This window comes from Pongo pygmaeus, chromosome 7, assembly GCF_028885625.2.
Source record: "Pongo pygmaeus isolate AG05252 chromosome 7, NHGRI_mPonPyg2-v2.0_pri, whole genome shotgun sequence".
Lineage (NCBI taxonomy): Eukaryota > Metazoa > Chordata > Mammalia > Primates > Hominidae > Pongo > Pongo pygmaeus.
This window is the reverse complement of record NC_072380.2, coordinates 39,005,998-39,028,236: the sequence shown is the minus strand read 5'-3', so window position 1 is coordinate 39,028,236 and position 22,239 is coordinate 39,005,998. Positions and strand designations below refer to the sequence as shown.

Genomic DNA, 22,239 nt, shown 5'->3' with positions numbered 1-22,239 from the left:
CAGCCTCCTGAGTAGCTGGGACCACAGGCGCCGACAACACACCTGGCTAATTTTTTAAAAAATTATTTGTACAGAGTCTTGCTATGTTGCCCAGACTGGTCCCAAACTCCTGGGCTCAAATGATCCTCCCACCTCAGACTCCCAAAGTGCTGGGATTACAGACATGAGCCACTGTGCCCGTCCCCTAATCTATTTTCCTTTCTCCTACGTGTACTATAGATTAGTACCTCAATGGCCCTCTCATTTTATTGCACCCAGCAAAGGAGTTGGCTGAAGAAACTCTTGCTCCCCACCAGGCCAACCCCAAGCCAAAAACTCAGTGGATGGTGGCTGGCGCCCCCTGGTGGGAGGACAGAGCCCTCCACCTGGCAACAAGCAGGAAGGAGATGGAAAACAGGTAAAAGAAGCCCACTCTAGACTCTACTCTCTCTGTCTCTCTTCTTCCCCATTATTGCCAGCTATTCCTGAAATTTGCGCACATCTCTCGGTTCTAGGCTTGTCCTCAAGAGAACCTGCCAATCTCTGCTTCGGGTATCAACTGTAAAGGGCCCAGGTTATAAGGACTTGACCTGTGGTCCCAAGTGCCATTACTATGGCCCCCCGGGCACTTATTAGGAATCATGGCTTCACACACATCTGCCCAGAAGTGCCACAGCCTGAATATCATCAAGGGGTTCAAGGGCCTTCTGAGGCCAATGGATACACAGGTGTGAAAAGGCAGAGGAAACGTCAGTCATCTTCCTACCTTCGTATCTTGCCCAAGCCTTCCTAGTTTTGTTTTCTCAAACCCCTATTTAAGAACAATTTTGATGTAGTCATAGAAACATAACATTTTGCCGTTGTTAGGAAAGCAAGACTCATAGACAAAAATACTTCAGCACAGAAACCCAGGAGAGGTCTTCTGTCGGCTCTGTGTAAATGCAATACAGGATTTCTCTATAGCTATTTAGCTACAGAATGGGCTGGACGATGTTTTCTCAAACATTTACTTCCCTGAAACTATCTTATCAGTAGGAAATAGCCATATAAACTCTTTTTCTAGTAGATAAACAGAAGCCTCCAGTGGTTAATGAGTTGCCTGGGTGGCAGAAACACTCTGGAATTGACTGGTAATTTGTGTCCTCTGCTTCAGCCAGGTTCATCAGGACTGAAACCTAGCTCTGTGGCCTTAGTTTCTCAACTTTTCCAGGCCTCAGTTTCTTCATCTGTAAAATGCAGATAATAATGTCTATTTCATGGGATCCATGAAAGGATTAAATGGGATAATGCACAGGTTTCAGGGTCTCTGAGAGTCCTCATTTCACATATTGTGTATATGTGTATTTTCACAGGGAAAGATCCCTAAAAGTTTGATCATATTATCAAGGGATCTCTGAACAGTTTTCAGAACTATTGCTGTAGAGCAAAGCATCTTTGTAAGGTTCCTGGGAGCTCCCATCTTTACCAGTGACATTCCATGCCATCAGGTTCTTATGAGAACATGCAGAGTATAAGACAGATAAACAGGATGGGTTTTCTCAGAAACGGAACTACTCTACCTCCACAAATAGACAGAACTCTAAAGTTTCTGTGTAACATTCCCAAATTTAAGGAGGCTAAATATAATGTATTTTGCCTAGAAGTGTTATTAATATCATATGTAGCAGACATGACATATAAGATTGATAAAGATAAAACTGTACTATTGTACAATTGTACAAACAATGAAAAAATTACATCCAAAGTATCTGTAACAGTAAGGGTTCTGGGAATGAAGCAATGTCGAAATAAGGGATCCTTGTGGATAGTCATTCTTCAAGGATACCAAGTCTCCACAAATAAAAGTAAAGGAGCTGGAAGATAAAGGAAGAGCAGAGAACAGTGGTTCATCATTTGCCATTCCTTATATTAAATCTGTTTGTGCTTTACGTCCTATTATTACAAAAAATAAACTCTAAAGACTGTCCCTGAAAAATGTATGCCTGACAAAGCATACTGATGACCGAGGGCATTTGAAGGTGCCACCATTTCGGCAGAGGAGTGAAAATGCTTAAAATGCAACCTCAAGATGGACTGAAAATTGACTAGGCTGGTAAAAAAAAAATCTATGAGAAAAGCTCAGTTATAGATGTCCTATTTTTTTTTCCAGCTCCACACATCCCCCTCCATTCACAAGGTCATTTCCTCTTGTTTGACTTTTCAGCATATGTCCCATCTGCAGTATTATAAACAAATATTCAGATTTCACACATTTTGAGATGCTTTCTTCTGCTCATGTAAATTCCCACATACATAATAATGTTCACAGTGCCTGAACATAAGAAGGCAGTCAATTAATACTTGTTGAATGAAAGAGAGTGAAAAGAAAAAATTAACATTTGTTCAATGAATGGGAATAAAAAGACAAAAGCCATCAAGGGAAAGCTGAAAACCAAATATCTTTCTGACTAATAAAGGGGCAGTGTTAGCCTTGTGGATATTCATGTGTGGACAGCAATCTCCTTCTTTAGAATCAGAAAAAAACAGCTTGTCACTCAGGCAAAGAGAAGAGATCCAGCACTTATCTGACTTCTGGATGAGACTCAAGGCTTTCTTGGGAGAAAAAGGCAAGAAAAAAGTTATTTTCCATAAGATAATTAGCACACACGTTGGAGGGGAGGGACAGGTATGTAACTCCATACCAAGTTCCAATGATCTGAGGATTTTCTCATAATCAAGTGCCCAATACATGTGTGCTTGGAGGAGGAAGAAACTCTTGTTGGCCTAGACAAAGAGGAGGTTTAATGAGGCAGAAATAAAATTACACATTAAAAAAAAAAGAAACAAAACCATCAAGAGTTAAACAGAAAGAAAGAGAGGTTATGATACGGAATTTTTTTTTTTTTTTTGAGATGGAGTTTCACTTTGTCAACCAGGCTGGAGTGTAGTGGTGTGATCTCGGCTTACTGCAACCTCCATCCCCCTGGTTCAAGCTATTATCCTGCCTCAGCCTCTTGAGTAGCTGGGATTATAGGCTCCTGACACCATGCCTGGATAATTTTTGTATTTTTAGTAGAGACAAGGTTTCGCCATGTTGGCCAGGCTGGTCTCAAACTCCTGACCTCAGATGATCCACCCACCTCGGCCTCCCAAAGTGCTGGGATTACAGGTGTGAGCCACCGTGCCCGGCCTGATACTGAATTTTTTAAACGGTATTTCAAAGTTGTTGGCCAGGCTGGTCTCAAACCCCTGACCTCAGGTGATCTGCCCACCTCAGCCTCCCAAAGTGCTAGGATTACAGGCATGAGCCACTGCGCCCGGCCGAGACCTTAGCATTTTCCTAGCACATGGTAAGTGCTCAATAAATGCTAGCTGGCCTCATCATATAAAGATAAAGAACTCTTACAAATAAATATGGAAAAATTAATATCTCAGTCCATAACAGGCAAGGAGAAATAACAAGAAATTAAGGAATTCAAAATGGCTAATAAACATAACATTCTCTTACTAATGAATTAAACATAACCCTTACTAACGAATTAAAAAATTAAAACAGGATTGCATTTTTTTTTTTTTTTTACCAAATTGATTTAAAATGATAGTGCCCAGCATTGAAAAGGATGCTCTGGGCCAGGCGCAGTGGCTCATGCCTGTAATCCCAGCACTTTGGGAGGCCGAGGAGGGTGAATCACCTGAGGTCAGGAGTTCAAGACCAGCCTGGCCAACTTGGTGAAACCCTGTCTCTACTAAAAATACAAAAATTAGCTGGGCATGGTGGTGGGCACCTGTAATCCCAGCTACTCAGGAGGCTGAGGCAGGAGAATCGCTTGAACCAGGGAGGTGGAGGTTGCAGTGAGCTGAGATCGCACCATTGCACTCCAGCCTGGGTGACAGAGCGAGATTCAGTCTCAAAAAGAAAAGGATGCTGAGACTGTCACTGTCATGAAGTGCTGGGAGGATTCTAACTTGGTATTAATTGTGGGGAGGAGGGAAATTTGGCAATATATAGTAATACGTAGTAACTTTTAGAATCTTGCTATACATTATTTGACCCTGTAATTGAAGTTCTAGGAATGTATCCTAAGTCATTACTCAGAAATGTACAAAGAATTACAAGGATGTTTATTAACTGTTGTTTATATGAGCAAAAATGATAACCAACCTAAATATCAAACATGTAGGAAAAAAATAAATTATGGTATATAATTATAATTAATGAACCATTAAGCAAGCATTAAAATAATATCTTTGAATTCAGTAAAGTAATATAGAGAAATGTTTATAATGTTAAGTAAAACATGAGAATACAAAAGACATAGCATAACCCCATTTTTGAAAAATATACTTGGTTGACAAAAAGAGACTATAAAAAATGTCCCAGCATGTTAACAATTATCTCCAGATGATTAGATTATGGGTGGTTTATTTTCTTTACAATTGTGATATTGTAAATAATGTATTTGGTTTCTGACTCCATTTCCTGGCATGCAACTCCTAAAATCCTTAGATCTCCAAAGTGATGTCTTGTTTATGCTAAAACAAAATAAGGCCGGGCATGGTGGCTCACACCTGTAATCTTAGCACTCTGGGAGGCTGAGTGGGGAGAATTATTTGAGGTCAGCAGTTTGAGACCATATCCTGGGCAATATAGCGAGAGCCCCATTTCCACAATCTTTTTTTTTTTTAAACAAACAGCTAGGGATGTTGGTGTGCACCTGTGGTCCAGCTACTCAAGAGGCTAAGGTGGGAGGATTGTTTCAGCCCAGGAGTTCAAGGCTTCAGTGTGCTATGTTTGTGCCACTGTACTCCAGCCTGGGTGGCAGAGCTAGACTCTTGTCTAAAACAACAACAACAACAACAACAAAAAACAAATGAGATACCACTTCGCACCCATTGGGATGCCTATTTAAAAACAACAACACAAAATAACAAGTGTTAGAATGTGAAAAAATTAGAGCCCTCATGCATTTGTTGGTGGGAATGACAAATGGTGCAGCCACTATGGAAGACAGTTTTGTGGTTCCTCAAAAAGTGAAGTGGGTTATCACATGATCCAGCAATCCAACTCCTAGGTTTATACTCCAAAGAGCTGCAAGCAGGGACTCACACATACTTGTATAACAATGCTCAAAGAAGAATTGTTCACAAGAGCTAAAAGGCGGGGCCCGGTGTGGTGGCTTATGCCTGTAATCCCAGCACTTTGGGAGGCCGAGGCAGGTGGATCACCTCAGGTCAGGAGTTTGAGATCGGCATGGCCAACATGGCGAAACTTTGACTCTGCTAAAAATACAAAATTTAGCTGGGCCTGGTGACGCATGCCTGTAATCTCAGCTACTAGGGAGGCTGAGGCAGAAGAATCGCTTGAATTTGGGAGGTGGAGGTTGCAGTGAGCCAAGATCACGCCACTGTACTCCAGCCTCGGTGACAGAGTGAGACTCTGTCCCAAAAAAAAAAAAAAAAAAAAAAAGCCAAAAGGTGGAGACAACTCAAGTGTTCACTCACAGATGAATGAATAAACAGAATGTGGTATATATACACAATGGAATATTGTTCAGCCATAAAGAAATTCTGATACATGCTACGACATGGACACACCTTGAGGACATTATGCTAAGGGAAATAAACCAGTCACAAAAAGACAAATACTGTACATTTCCACTTACATGAGGTACCTACAGTAGTCAAATGTGTAGAGACAGAAAATAGGATGGTGGATGCTGGGGGCTGGGGGAAGAAGGAGTGAAAAGTTATTGTTTAATGGGTACAGAATTTCTGTTTGGGATGCTGAAAAACTTCTGGAAATGGGTAGTGATGATGGTTGTCCAATGTACTTAATGCCACTGAGTTGTATACTTAAAAATGGCTAAAATGGTGAATTTTATGTTATGTATCTTTCACCACAATAAAAAACAACAACCAAAAAGCACCCACAGGAGCCAGAGTGAGCTTCCTCAGAAGGGGGCCCTCCATGTGCCATAGACAGGTAGATGGCACCAGTGCATTTCCAGACCTTGGATTAGCAAATTCATGTGCCCTATAGCCCACCCTGGCTGTTAACCAACCTAGACTTCAAATAATCCACTTCCTTATCTCAGAACATCAGCAGCTGTCCTCTTTTTTTTGTTTGTTTCTCTTCCTGATTTTTATTTTATTTTATTTTTTTAGACAGAGTCTCGCTCTGTCGCCCAGGCTGGAGTGCAGTGGCACGATCTTGGCTCACCACAACCTCCACCTCCCAGGTTCAAGCAATTCTCATGTCTCAGCCTCCCAAGTAGCTGGGACTACAAGTGTGCCACCACACCCAACTAATTTTTGTATTTTTAGTAGAGACAGGGTTTCACCATATCGGTCAGGCTGGTCTCGAACTCCTGACCTAAGAAATCCACCGGCATCGGCCTCCCAAGGTGTTGGGATTATAGGCATGAGCCACCACGCCCAGCCTCTTCTTCATTTTTAATACTTGAACCACATGCCAGCTGAGAGAGACTGCAGCGAGGGGTAGTGGTGGGGGACAGTTATCCACTACAGCTAAAAGACAAGAAATGGTGGAGCAAAACTATACCTGAATTCCCTCAGAGTTGCACTCTTGATAGAGTATCTATCTTACTTTTTAATGGTTTGCAGAGAGGGATTTTTCTTCCCATTATTAACTCTTTTTTCTATTTCAACTACCCTCATAGTCTAGAAGTTGCAATATCTAAATTCAGTAGATACAAATAATTCCCTCGTCATGCAATTCAAATCATTTCCTTCGGGATTGGCTTCACGGGAGACAGAGCCAGCCAACATCTCCTAAAAATTACATATTTCCATATGTCTTGGGTCCCTTCTCCAAGTTAAATACTATAATTCTTTTACCTTTTCATCATAGGGCTGGTTGCTCTGGGTCTTCTCCACAAACTTGCTCTAAATCTCTCTCTTAATTGTATACTAAGACATTTTCACATGGACATGTAAAAAACTTCTATAGCAAATGGGAACTGACATGCTTTTAACGACAACAAATATTTTGTGTTGAGAAGGTGGTAAACAATATTATAAATTTGAAAGCAATGAATTTACAAATGTTGCTCCCTAAGTTTAGTTATTTTAAGTCATGTTTTCTTGTGTCTAAAACCTCCAAGCCAGCACCTCCCTCTTAGTGTCAGGGACATGTGTCCCACAGTGACGTGCTCATTAAAAGGCACTTCACCCTAGCTGTTGCTGACTTTGCGGTTTACTGGAATATCACATAGCCTGCACCTAATTGATCAGAAATTCACATGGCAAAATCATTGAAGACGTCAGAAACTCCTCCTGACTTTGCTACTGACCTTTTCATTATGCTAAATTCCAAATGCAAACGATTGGTCTGGAAACTTAACTAGTAAGAATTGACAACAGGTGCAGATCTTACATTCCAGGCAGAGAGCTAAACAACAAACGCCAGATGATATTCCCCAATGAATCACAGGTTCTGCTTTGTCTCATCCTTCAAATCTCTCCACAAATTCCCCACTACTCGTAGAAAACCTATCTTGGCCACATCACCAAAAATAAACAACTAAGGAATGAGTGATTTCAAACATTTCATCGAACTATCATATTCCCAAATGCATTTCCATCCTCTTGGTAGTACAACTTTCTGGAAAATGGAAGTGAAAAATGAGGAAAAAATTAACTCAAAAGAGTTATTGCCTTGCTTTTCTCAGAGGCCTTGTAGAATTAGCACACAAATCAAACTTCCCTGCAGAAGAGACCCTGCCTTACTCATGAATATACCTTCCAAAGAGCCCAGCATGGCATCTGGTTCATGGGTACATATATGTGCAAATGTGTTCATAATAACTATGTATTTCACACTCACTAAGTGCTGGCCATTGTGTTACTAATATACACCACTTCAAAAATTAGGTCTGAGGCCGGGCGCAGTGGCTCACGCCTGTAATCCCAGCACTTTGGGAAGGTGAGGTGGGTGGATCATTTGAGGTCAGGAGTTCGAGACCAGCCTGGCCAACATGGCGAAATCCCATCTCTACTAAAAATAAAAACTAGCCGGGCATGGTGGCATGAGCCTGTAATCCTAGCTACTCAGGAGGCTGAGGCAGGAGACTTGCTTGAACCTGGAGGTTGCAGTGAGCCGAGATCGTGCCACTGCACTCCAGCCTGGGCAACAGAGTGAGACTCCATCTCAAAAAAAAAAAAAAAATTAGGTCTGATTATTATTGCCATTTTACAGATGCAGAAATTTGCCTAACTGAAGAGTTAAATAACTGTATTTCCAATGTTTCCTAAACTAACCTCCTAAGTGATCTAGCTGGGATTACAACCCAGGTCTGCCTGACTCCACAATTTCTGCTCTTACTCACCTTCCTGTATGGCCTCCTTGAATAAATGAAGTGAAATTTCCACTAACTTTTACCAAAGCTGGCTCATTGGCTTCTTGGGTTTGGAGAAGGTTAGCAGCTACAATTCTCAATAATAATGAATTGTATCTTAAAATCAGACATTTCTTTTCATGTACATCTATGCTTGTTTATATTTCACAATAGAGTTCTTGTAGGAGAGATTTAATCTAGTTACTTTTAGTACCTGATTAGATTATTCTGAAATACAAATTGTGAACATTCTGAAACGTACTTTCTCCCTCAAAAGACAAATGCCCGCATTGATGTATTATTCATATGACTTTCATGGTTTTTTTTTTTAAAAGAACAATAGACTTTGAAAAGGCTACAGCCTGAGTAGGAGAACTTCCTTGAGGTCAGCGTTATCCACGACAGCCATATGTTCAGCAGGAAGTCTGTAGCCGGGTAACATTAACAATGAACCTCCTACTTTCTTGTATCCTGGAGAGACTTGTCACTTGTACATCTGAACAAGGCAGAACTTGGATAAAAAGCATCCTTTTTGCTTTTCATGTATATTACAGGTTGGAATCTTGCATTTCTAGAGTCTTTCACCTGGACATGCCAAATGATTTGTGAGGCTGCCTCACTGAGCAGAGTCTACACATGCAGATGAGGCCAGTAATCCCAGTACTGACGGCATGTGTTTATGTGCTTCATGTATTCACTTGAGCAGGGAGGGGCTGTATTCCTAGGATGGGCTTTCATGTTGATTGTTTTTAGGCAAGCTCTGCAAAATATTCAAGGTGCATGCAGAGCCTCAATGAAGAGAGAGATCCTTTATGCATGTTTATATTATACAGGTAAAACAAGTAGGCTGCCAAGCCATTGGATAATTTAACACCCTAACAACTGAACCCTACCTCGCATCCTGAGTTCATTTCTTCAGCACACCATCAGTGAAAGCCTCCATTATTTACTTTCAAGTTACACAGTAAACTTGGCCACACATTTACAAAAAATAGTCAACTTTCATCCTCAGCTAAAATAGTATATTGCTCAGAGATAAACTATAACTTATTATTCATATATACATGATTTTATGTCAACCTCAAAATAGCCTGTGAAGTAGATATTGTTATCATTCCTGTTTCACACATAAGGAAACAGACACAGAAGAGTTAACGAACAGATAAAAGATCTCCAGCATTAAGGAGCAGCACCTAGAAATTAAACCCATGGCTCTTTGCCTCCCAAACTCTTAACTTCATCTCAATGTTATATTGCCTCTCATGTTTTTTGAAAGTTAAATTGACTTTGGCAATTTTGTCTAATTAGCTATTAAGCACTGCTATTGCAGATTTACTCCTTATTCAAACAAAATTAAAGGAAAAAGGATGGTGTGCTCTGCCAGTTGAGACAAGTTTTGATTGTTTCCTAGGATAGTTCCAACTCTCGGGTGGGAGGCGGCTGCGGCATGAGCTCTGGGTTTCTAGCTGTGTGACCTTGGAGAGGTTACTTGATCGTTCTGTGCTTCATTCAGTTCCCTCACCAGTAAAATGAAGACAGTAACAAGAACTATAATAATTCAATGGCTCTTGGGGGTTAAATAACATGTGGGGCATTTAGAAGTGTTTTGCACGTGTTATGTGCTCAGTAAATCTCAGCTTTTTTTTTTTTTTTTTTTTTGAGATGGAGTCTCCCTCTGTTGCCCAGGCTGGAGTGCAGTGGCCCGATCTTGGCTCACCACAACCTCCGTCTTCTGGGTTCAAGCGATTCTCCTGCCTCAGCCTCCCAAGTAGCTGGGACTACAGGCTCGCACCGCCATGCTACACTAATTTTTGTATTTTTAGTAGAGACGGGGTTTCACCATGTTGGTCAAGCTGGTCTACAAACTCCTGACCTCAGAGGATCTGCCCCCCTCGGCCTCCCAAAGTGCTAGGATTACAGACGTGAGCCAACCACGCCCGGCGTCAGCTATTCTTATTAATAAGCTGCCTGAAGTAAGTTTATATTTGTGAACACCGGTAACATTAGGAGCCAAAATTAGCCATTTGGATATTCCGAAAGCTACTTTGCCTTGAAAAGATGATTCAAAAGCCCTCCCGCGGTCCAGGCTGCTTTTGTGACGGTTAAATGTATCTTTCTCAAACTAAACAGCTTCGACATTGGCTGAATTAAAATAAAGAGTATGGATTCCCTGACACTGCTGCAATTCCAAAACACGCATGCATTCCAATAAATAAATAAATAAATAAATATTTAAAGACTATTTGATTTCCAAATAAATTGTTATCCCCTCTTTGTCAATAAGCATTGGCCATCTTTTAAACCGTAGGACTTGCTCCTAATCACATTCTCTAAAACTTTCCCTTCACAGCTTTCATTACAGTACTTGGTGTCCCCAACTGTTGCTGTCCCAGAACAAAAGCCTAATTGCTGCTGCTACAATACTGCCCTTTTTTTCTGAGATCATCATGAAACCCTTGGAGCAAACAAGAGAGGGAGTTCTTGCAAGCAGCAAGCACTGCGTCAAAATTCCCGGACCCCGAGGGCCAACGCCAATTGCGTTTTGAGACTTGAGTGCCTGTCTCATAGTTTCACCTCCCTGCAAATAACTCTGTCTTGTTAATGTTTTAGAGCTCTTTAGGACACGTGCGTTTTCTGCTTGGACGAGGCCGGGGTCCCCTTGTCTCCCCAGTGCAGCGTGTACTGGGGCAGGACCACGGTCACGCCCGGACGCGATCCGGTCGCGGTGGGGTCCTGGCAGGACGCTCCCAGCCGGACGCCCCCGGGACCCTGCTGGCCAAACTCTCGTGCCCCGCTGCTGAGCGCTCGTGCCCCGCTGCCGCCAGCGGGAACCCCACCTTCCCAGCCTTTCTGGGAAGGGCCCCAGCGCGCTCCATCCCGGGCTGGCACGCAAACCCCCAAAGGCGGCCCCTGGCGAGGGCTCTGGGACTCACGCGGTCTCCGTGGGTCTCGGGTGCCTCTCCCCAGCGGGTTCCCGGCCCCTCGGGGTCTGCGAGTGGGAGCCTCCCATGGTGCAGAACTTGGGGCCGGGGCTGCACCCGCCTGTGCTGGGCGGCGGGCTGCTGTGCCCAGACCCTGGGCGGGGAGGCGGTGGGGCGGGAGGAAGGGTGGGGCGAGGGAGGGCGGGGTGGGGCGCCGGGCCGTAGGGTCCCCGTCGCTGGGAAAGCGGGGAAGGAGGTGGCTTCAGATGCCGCCAACTTCTCCGCGGATTGCAGGGCCCCGCGGGTGCTGCCGCCTGGAGATGCGGAGCGCCTGGGGCGTGCGGGGCTGCGGGGAGCCCGGGCAGCGGCGCCTCCTCGCCCGGCAAGGGAGCTCCTAGGTGGCACGGGGCAGCAGGTGGAGGGCGCGAGGCCTGCGGGCGCCCCCGGGACCCCGCGATCCGCGGACGTCGCCCTCTCCGCCCTCTGGGTCCGGGGCTGGAAGGGAAGCGGCGGGAAGAGGCCCCGGGAGCTGCTGTTCAGAGAAGCAGCAGGAGGGGGCGGTGTGTGACGGGGTCGGGGGACCCAGGCGGCCCTGCAAAGGGCGTGGCCTTTCCCCTAAACCGCTTCTGCCTCTTGAGACTGAGGGAGGCCTGGACTGAGCTGCACAGAAAACTGGGTTCTCGTTCTGCCTCCAACTAGCTGAGTAACTTGGAACAAGTTATTTCACCCTCTCTGAGTCTTGTTTTGTTTATCTATAAGACAAGGGAGTATGCTCATCTTTAGCTCTTAATGTCCCTTTAGGCTCTGACAACCAGGCAATGAATTTTCCTCCAAACTCTGTCGTAAGGAAAAAACAAACAAACACCTATCCCTATCATCTCATCTGCGATCCAGCTACACCTAGCAACTCCCTTTAGAGCATCTCTCATGCCCTTCCTCACCCATTCCTGCCTGCCGCCCACCTCCTCTCCAGCCACCTGTCCTTATTCTAGCGCTTTTTCCAGCAGACTGGAATCCTTCTCAAACCTCCCTTCTGTGACACCATCCTGCATCTTGATGTTACATCTTCTTTGTTACTGCCTGTCTCCCTTGCTAGAACGTAAGCTCCAAGAAGACAGAGAATCTGTTTTGATTTCACTGTTCCTCCAACATGCTTGGCACACAGTGGGCGCTCACAATTGGTGACGGATGCAGGCATCCTACACCCATGTTATCACTGTCCTTCCCAGGGCTCCTATAGCACTTGTTAACTCTGCTAACGAAGCATTTACCAATCTTATTTTATAATTATCTATTCACGGCCGGGCACGTTGGCTCATGCCTGTAATCAATCCCAGCACTTTGGGAGGCCTAGGGGGTGGATTACCTGAGGTCAGGAGTTCGAGATCAGCCTGACTAACATGGTGAAACCCCGTCTCTACTAAAAATACAAAAATTAGCCGGGCATGGTGGCACACGCCTGTAATCCCAGCTACTTGGGAGGCTGAGGCAGGAGAATCGCTTGAACCCAGGAAGCGGAGGTTGCAGTGAGCCGAGATCGCACCACTGCACTCCAGCCTGGGTAACAAGAGCACAACTTCATCTCTAATAATAATAATAATAATAATAATAATAATAATAATAATAATCTCTTCACTTGTCTATCTTTCACTAGAATGTAAGTTCTTTAAAGGCAGGAACACTCTTGTTGTTTTGAAAGACCGTGTCTCTTTCTGTTGCCCAGGCTGGGGTGCATTGGTGTGATCAAAGCTCACTGGAGCCTTGAACTCCTGGGCTCAAGCAGCCATCCTGCCTCAGCCTTTTCAGGAGCTGGGACCACAGGTGAATGCCACCACACCCAGCTAATTTTGTCTTTTTTTTTTTGGTAGAGATGGGGTCTCACTATGTTTCCCAGGCTGGTCTCAAACTCCTAGCCTCAAGTGATCCTTCTGCTTTGACCTCCCAAAGCACTGGGATTACAGGTGTGAGCCACCACACCCAGCTGGGAATGCTCCTTTTCTCTGTATTCTAGCTTAGTGCCCAGCACAGTGCCTGGTTCTTGTTTTATATACAATAACTATTTGCTGAATGAATGAATGAGCCAGTGGTGAAGCACACAGAATTGTTTTCAACATTAACTTCATTCTTGAAGCTATAGGGGAATAAAGATATATGTGACTACATTTTAGTTGTTCCAGAAAGAATCAGAAAACGCATAATGGAGATTTACATTTACAACAGATCTTTTTTTTTTTTTTTTTTTTTTTTGAGACAGAGTCTCGTTCTGTTGCCCAGGCTGGAGTGCAGTGGCACTATCTTCTCTCACCACAACCTCCGCTTCCCGGGTTCAAGTGATTCTCTTGCCTCAGCCTCCCGAGTAGCTGTGACTACAGGCGCGCACCATCATGCCTGGCTATTTTTTGTATTTTTAATAGAGACAGGGTTTCACTATGTTGGCCAGGCTGTATTGAACTCCTGACCTTGTGATCCGCCTGCCTCAGCCTCCCAAAGTGCTGGGATTACAGGCGTGAGCCACTGTGCCGGGTCAGATCTCTCTTTTATGTAGCAGACTTCGACTACCTCTTTATAAATTATCTTTAGTCTATTTAGCCAGAAAGTTCCCAGGGTCCAGAATGTTGACACATGGTAGACATAAACAGTATTTTGAAGTGGGAAAATAAACAATTAGTAAAAGTATAGTGAGGCTGGAATTGAGATTTTTTTATGAAGAATTTCAAATAGCTAAAGAAAAGTTGACTCTTGGCAGATAATTTTTTTTTTTAGAGACAGGGTCTTGCTCTGTGCAGTGGCATGATCATAGCTCGCTGCAGCCTTGAACTCCTGAGATAATTTTTCTTTTAAGTTCAAGTTCCTCCCATAGTCTGTTTGGAACACTATGGCAATGTGATTGAAGTGTCATTGATAATGCAAACATAACCCTGTCAGAGCTGCAGTTCCCTTCAGAGGAACACTCAGCCTCTCGTAGTGAGAAAGGTCTTTATTCCCAGTCGGTCATTCTGAGGGAAGACAGGAGGGGGAGAGGCAGGAGAAAAGGGTGAGAATGGGAAAGTTTTCCTTCTCTGGTAGACAGGATGGGCTGCCGGGAAGAATCTTACTACTATTAGTGCAGAAAGGCACAGGGTGGGGCCACTAAAATGGTTGAAAGTAAAGGAAAAAGGCCGAGCATGGTGGCTCACACCTGTAATCCCAGCACTTTGGGAAGCTGAGGCAGGTGGCACTTGAGTTCAGGAGTTTGAGACCAGCCTGGCCAACATGGTGAAACCCCGTCTCTACTAAAAATTTAAAAAATTAGCCGAGTGTGGTGGTGCGTGCCTGTAATTCCAGCTACTTGGGAAGCTGAGACATGAAAATCACTTGAACCCGGGAGGCAGAGGTTGCAATGAACGGAGATCGTGCCACTGCACTCCAGCCTGGATGACAGAGCAAGACTCTGCCTCAAAAAAAAAAAAAAAAAAAAAAAAAAAACCCAAAAAATGAAAGAGAGAGAGAGAGAAAGAAAGAAAGAGGAAAGAGTGAAGCCTACACCCTCTTGTGCTGCAGAGAAATTGAGACAAGGGGAAAAGGAACTCTGTAAAATAATGTAAAAGATTTAACATATGGGACCCAAAGGGCATCTCTGCAAAGATGCTTGTGTGTTGGCTGGTTTTGCTTTATGTTGTTTACTGGGTTTGCTGCTCTGACTGGCATGGCAGCTGGGGCTTTGGGCCAGGCCGAGTGGACACAGTGAAGGGAAGTGTTGTCTTTGTGAAGTAAACTTATGTGGGCTTTTAGGGAAAAATGTCTAAGACAGACCAGAGATCCCCAGACACATCTTACCCCACAACATATAATGCTTTGTCCCTCTCATGGAAGCAGAACCAAGATCTGTTTCTCCATCTCAGAGCCTGGCTGCAGATCTCCAAGAAAGGCATAGACTGTGGGATGTCTGCAGTTCCTCTGATTAATGTCCCTGGGTTTAAACTCTTTCTTGCTTTTTATATTTCAATTAAAAACAAAAGGCTGGACATGGTGGCTCACATCTGTAATTTCAGCCCTTTGGTAGGCCAAGAGGGGAAGATCTCTTGATCCCAGAAGTTTGATACCAGCCTGGGCAACATAGAGAGTCCCCTGTCTCTACAAAAAATGAAAAATAAATTGGCTGAGTATGGTGGGGCTCACCTGCAGTCACAGATACTCAGGAGGGTGAAGTAGGAGGATCACTGGAGCCCAGGAAATCAAAGCTGCAATGAGCTGTGATCACACCACTGCACTGCAGCCTGGGCGATACAGCAGTAGTCTGTCTTCAAAAAAACAAAGCAAAACAAAACGCAACACCTCAGCATCCCTAGTGATGATATGAATTGTTATTATGCAATCACAATTTATGCTCTGATGAAAGTTATTAAAGAAATGGAAACATGTCACCTCCCTTGTTGTGGTTCTAAAATGGTACACTCAGAGGCCAGCTGTAAGTTATGGGCAACCCTGCTGTTGTCTGTCCTCAATGACTGAGAAATTTCATAATGCCCATTCTGGGGCTCAGAATCGTTCACAGAACTGAGGAGTTTTCCTTCAAGCAGAGGGCAGGAGGATCATAGCTGGACACTACTTGGTATTGCATTTGATACAGAACATAGAGAGAATAAAATCTACTATTTTTTGGTGCCCTGTAATTTATGCCTGCCTGTGACACAAGAAGGAGGAGGAGGAGAATGAAAAGAGAGGGAAGGAGGCAGCCCTTATTTGTTAGTCTCTGGGTCAGTGGGCTGCTGAACACAATGACCAGCTGGAGCCAAAGAGGACACATGGCCTGTGATGGAGTCCAAGTGGGGTAGGATTTCATGTTCATGGTTAAGGTTTCCACTTGCACATTACAATTCGGTCAAGGTTTTTTTGTTGTTTTTTGGTTTTGGGTTTTTTGGGGTTTTGTTTTTGTTTTTGTTTTTGTTTTGAGAGAGTCTCGCTCTGTCGCCCAGGCTGGAGTGCAGTGGTGCAATCTCCGCTCACCACAACCTCCGCCTCCTGGGTTCAAGCAATTCTCCTCCCTCAGCCTCCCGAGTAGCTGGGACTACAGGCACACACCACCACGCCTGGCTAATTTTTTTGTATTTAGTAGAGATGGGGTTTCACCGTGTTGCCCAGGCTGGTTGCGAACTCCTGAGCTCAGGCAATCCGCCCGCCTCAGCCTCTCAAAGTGCTGGGATTACAGGTGTGAGCCACTGTGCCTGGACAAGAAGGTATTTTTTAAACATTGGAAAAATAGCAAGGAAAGAAAATTTAAGCTGTTGAAACTCAAGATTGCCTATAAGATTGCAAAATACATCCTTCAGTGTCAAACTCTACCCCCAGAATGCTACTTATGCTCTGCAGAGGGATGGGCACTAACATTTGTTGGATACTAGGAACTACGCTTGGTGGTTAACAAAAGTAACCACATTCGGGCCTCATAGCACTGGGAAAAAAATAACAGTGGGTAATACTTATAGAGCACTTTTTATGTGCTCAGATTCTGTTCTAAGTGCTTTAGATTTATTAACTCATTTACTGTTCACCACAACCCTATGGCTAGGCACTTTTAGTATTCTCGTTTACAGGCATACCTCAGAAATATTGCAGGTTCCATTGCAGACCACTGCAATAAAGTGAATATTGCAATATAGCGAATCACAGAAAATTTTTGGTTTCTCAGTGCATATAAAAGTTATGTTTACACTGTATGATAATCTGTTAAGTGTGCAATAGCATTATGTCCAAAAAATGTACATTCCTTGATTTTAAAAATACTTTATTGCTAAAAAATGCTGACACAGAGACATGAAGTGAGTACATGCTGTTAGAAAAATGGCACCAATAGACTAATCCCACACAAGGTTGCCAAAAACTTTCAATTTGTAAGAAATGCAATATATGTGAAGTGCAATAAAGTGAAATGCAATAAAATGAGCAGTGCCTGTACAAATGAGCAAGATGAAGCATAGTAAGGTTAAACATACCCAAGGCCCCATAGCTAGAAAATGGCAAAGCTAGATTCAAACCTGGGTAAGATAACTCCAGTGCTATAGCACACGGCTTAGCCTCTATACTTTACTGCCTTAATCCTTATACTGCACATCCCATTTTAAGATGAAGACACAGTTTTAGAGAGCTGAATGGTGCATCCAATATTTAAATCCAGTTGTCTTGATTACAAACCTTATGTTCAACATGGATTTTTTTCTTCCCTTAGCAATCATCCTAAAGGAGAATTACCCTTCAAATTAGCCACCTTGGGAAGTCACATGCTTATCTCAGTGCTACCCATCTCTCCTCATTTGGAAATTATTTAAATGCCAATTTATAGATCAAAGAATAAAATTGGTTCATTCCTTCAGAGCCACATATTGTTCTTGAAATCAGGTAGTTGAAGTGTTCCAATATTGTTCTCCTCTTTCAAAATGATGTGGCTATACTAGGTCCTTTGACTTCCCATATAAAATTTAAAATACTCTTGTAAATTTTTTTCAAAAAGAAAAAGTTAGGATTTTCATAGGAATTGCATTGAATTTATTGAATAATTCAAAAAGGATTGCCAGCTTAACAATATCGAGACTTTGAATCCATGAACATGGTATAGCTGTTCATTTATGTAGATCTTCCTGTCATGTTTTATAGTTTTCAGCCTACAGGTCATACATGTCTTTTGCTAAGTATTTTATGCTATTGTAAACAAAGTGTCTTATAATTTAACTTTCTAAATGTTAGTTGCTAGTATGTGAGATAGAATTGATTTTTGTATATTTTATCCTGCAACTTTGTACCTCTAATAGCTTTTAGTGTGGGTTTCTTAGGGTTTTCTATACAATGTCACTTGTACATAAGGACAATTTTACTTATTTCTTTCTAACATGTATACCTTATTTTTCCCTTGCTTTGTTGCACTGACTAGGCACTCCTATACAATTTAAGTTAAATAAAAATGGTGAGAGCCAACATCCTTGCCCTCTACCTCATCTTAGGTAGAAAGCATTGATTTTTCACATTGTGGTAGGATGTTAGCTGACAGATATTGTAGATGACCTTAATCAGGTTGAGGACGTTTTAATTTATTCCTAATTTGCTGGAAGTTTTTTAATGATAAAAAGGAGCTGAATTTTGACAAATGCTATTGCTGCACCTATTGAACTGATCATATTGTTTTCACCTTCTTCCTTTTTTTCTTTAAGAGACAGGATCTTGCTATGTTGCCCAGGCTGGAGTGCAGTGGCTATTCACAGGTGCAATGATAGTGCACTATAGCCTTGAACTCCTGGTCTCCAATGAACCTCCTGCCTCAGCCTCCTGAGTGGCTAGGACTACAAGACCTTTTACCCCCTTTTTATAGGCTTTCAAAACGATAAATTTTCCCTCTAAGTACTATGTTAGCTACATTGCACCACTGTGTCTGTGTTTTTGTCTTTATTCTATTAATTTGTTGAATTACATTGATTAACTGTCAGCTGTTAAAACAACTTTGCATTGCCCAGGCGCCATGGCTTACACCTGTAATCCCAGCACTATGGGAGACCGAGGCGGGTGGATCATGAGGTCAGGTGTTGAGACCAGCTTGACCAACAGGGTGAAACTCTGTCTCTACTAAAAATACAAAAATTAGCCAGGCGTGGTTGTGTGCGCCTGTAATCCCAGCTACTCAGGAGGCTGAGGCAGGAGAATTGCTTGAACCTGGGAGGCAGAGGTTACAGTGAGCTGAGATCACGCCATTGCACTCCAGCCTGGGCGACAGAGTGAGACTCCGTCTCAAAAAAACCCCAAAAAACAAAACAAAACAAAAAAAACTTTGCATTGCCACTTGATCATAGTGTATAACCTTTTTTATGCTGCTGGATTTGGCTTGCTAATATTTTGTTGAGGATTTTTGCATTTATATTCATGAGGGATATTGGACTGTAGTTTTTTTCTTAAGATGTCTTCATCTGGCTGTAGAATTAGAATAATACTGGCATCATAAAATCATGCCTCCTCCTTTATTTTCTTAAACAGTTTTGTAGGATTGGTATTATTTTTTCATAAATGTTTGTCAGAATTCATCAATGAAGCATCTGAACCCAAAATTCTGTCAGAAAGTTTTTAATTACAAATTCAATATCTTTAATTGATACAGGGCTGTTCAAGCTTTCTATTTCATCTTTGATTAGATTTATAGTTTATGTATTTCCCAGAATGTGTTCATTTCATCTGTGACACATTTAATGTCATAAAGTTGTTCGTAACAATAGAGAATTGTTATTCTTTTAATATCCAAAGTAATAATGTCCCTTCTTTCATTCTTGATATTGTTCATTTTTTTTTTCTTTGCCAGTCAGGCTTGAGATTTATCAATTTTATTAGTTTTTTCAAAGGACTGCTTTTTGCTTTTAATGATTTTTTAATCTCTTTTTTTTCTGTTCTCTAATTCATTGATGTCTGTCATTATCTTTATTATTTTCTGCCTCTGCTTGCTTTGAGTTCAATTTACTCTTTTTTTCTATTTTTTAACAGTGAAAATTAAGATCATTGATTTAAGACCTTTCCCCACTTCGTATAGGCTGTCAAAACTGTAAATTTCCCTCTAAGTGCTATGTTAGCTACATTGCACACATTTTGATACGTGTATTTATATTATCATCAGGGCAAAATATTTTCAATCTCTCTTGTGATTTAGTCTTTAGCCCAATAAATATTTAGAAGTGTGTTGTTTAGTTTCCAAATACTTGGGGTTTTCCTAGTTATCTTATTGTTTTTGGTTTCTAATTTAATTTCATTGTGGTCAGAGAACAAACTATTTGATTTCAACCTTTTTAATATTTATTAAAATTTTTTATGGTCCAGAATATGGTCTATCTTGGTAAGCATTCCATGTGCACTTGAAAAGAATGTGCATTTTGCTATTGTTGAGTGAAATGTTCTAAAAATATTAATTAAGTCAAAGTGATTGATAACGTTGTTCAGATTTTCTGTCTTTGCTGATTTTTTGTTGGTTACTCTATCAACTTCTGAGAGACATTAAAATTTCCAATTATAATTGCCTGTTTCTTCCTTTCATTCTATCAGTTTTTGCCTTATGTAATTTGAGACTATTATTAGGCACAAATAAATTTGTAATTTTTATGTCATCTTGATCAATTATTCTTTTTCTTCTTCTGAAGTGCCTTTCTTTATCTTTTATGATACTTTTTTTTAGAAATCTATTTTTATTTGATACTAATGTAGCCACTCCAGCTTTCTTGTGCTTACTTTTTACATGATATATCTTTTTCTATCCATCTATATTTGGTTTCCTTCTGTCTTTATATTGAAAGTATGTCTTTGCACATAGTTTATATTTAGGTTTTTAAAAAATGGATTTTATTTTTTTAGAGCAGTTTTAGATTCACAGCTAAATTGAGATGAAAGTACAGAGAGTTCCCACACACCCCCTACCGCTACACATATGGCCTCCCCACTATCAACATCCCATACCAGAGTGGTACATTTGTTACAGTCAATGAACCTACACTGACGTATCATTATTATCCAAAGTCCATAGTTTACATTAGAGTTTGCTCTTGGTATTATACATTCTATGAGTTTTGACAAGTGTCTAATGTATTTATGTACATGTAGCCACCATGACAGTATCATATAGAATAGTTGCATTCCTTTAAAAATCTTCTATGTTCCATCTATTCATCCTTTCCTCTGCCCAACCCTTGGCAACTACTGATCTTTTTGTCTCCACGGTTTTGCCTTTTCCAGAATGTTATATAGTTTGACCCATCCAGTACACAGCCCTTTCAAATTGGCTTTTTTCACTTAGTAATATGCATTTAACATTCCTCCATGTCTTCATGGCTTGACAGCTCATTTCTTTTTAACACTGAATAATATTCCATTGTCTGAATATATCACAGTTTATCCATTTGCCTACTGAAGGACATCTTGATTGCTTCCAGCTTTTGGCAATTATGAATAAAGTTGCTATAAACATCCATGTGCAGGCTTTTGTGTGGACATAAGTTTTCAGCTCATTTGGGTAAATACCCAGGAGTAAGATTGTTGAATCATATGGTAAAAGTATGTTTCATTTTGCAAGAAACTGTCAAAACTGTCTTTCAAAGTGGCCAAACCATTTTGCATTCCCATCAACAATGAATGGCAGTTTCTGTTGTTCCACATCCTTACCAGCATTTGGTGTTGTTAGCATTTTGAATTTTGGCTATTCTAGTAGATGTGTAGTGGTATCTCATTGTTGTTTTAATTTGTAATTACCTAATAACATATACTATTAAACAGCTTTTCAAATTTTTTGGCACCTGTGTATCTTCTTTGGTGAGATGTTACAATTGTTTTTGTATCCATTTAAAAACAATTATTAATCTCTATCTTTTAATTGGAGTGTTTAGCTCATAAATGTTTAATGTAATTTTTGAAATGGTTGCGTATGAGTCTATCATTTTTGTTTTATTTTGTCTTCTATTTGTCTCCTCTGACATTTGTTTCTTCATTTCTTATTTCCCGCATTTAAAAATTACTTAATATTTTAAGATATATTCTATTTTAATTTTCCTGATGCTTTACAGCTATTCTGCACTATGTTTAACAGTTGATTTATAAATTACAAAATTCAACCTTAACGTTTCATGGCCCATTTACAGTTGATAATGTACTTCTTCATGTAAATTCTACAGCTGAAAAGTATAATTTCTTAAGTAGAAAATTCACCAGATGGAGTTAACAGCCAAGTGGACATGTTAAAGGAAAGAGTAAATTTTAAGACAGATCAATCAAAATTACTCAAAATGAGTAACAGAGTGGAAAAAGATTTAGAACATAATGAACAAAATCTCAGAGACTTGTTAGATGATATCAAACAAACATACATGTAATTGAAATCTCAGAGGGAGAGAAGAAACTCAAGTAGAAAAAATATTTAAAGAAATAATAACCAAACACTTCCCAGCTGTAATAAAAGTCAGAGATTTGCAGATTCAAGATATTAGACAAACCCTAAGTAGAAGGGACATAACGAA

The 22,239-nt window shown here is 41.4% G+C and overlaps 1 protein-coding gene across 10 annotated transcripts in view; it reads right to left on the bottom strand.

Annotated features, from left to right (window-relative positions):
* Positions 1-22,239, bottom strand: part of TACC1 (transforming acidic coiled-coil containing protein 1) — a 125,828-nt gene that overhangs the window by 85,487 nt on the left and 18,102 nt on the right. For 4 of the 10 annotated variants that reach the window (XM_063668651.1, XM_063668653.1, XM_063668657.1 and 1 more), the window contains exon 1: positions 11,249-11,399. The exons of 1 other annotated variant lie outside the window; for it this stretch is intronic. In XM_063668651.1, the coding sequence (XP_063524721.1) occupies positions 11,249-11,325 (77 nt within the window). In that variant the 5' untranslated portion in view covers positions 11,326-11,399. Of the gene's footprint in view, positions 1-11,248; positions 11,770-22,239 lie in introns of those variants that run through there. 5 more of the 10 variants (XM_063668660.1, XM_063668663.1, XM_063668658.1 and 2 more) reach the window with 4 other exon arrangements.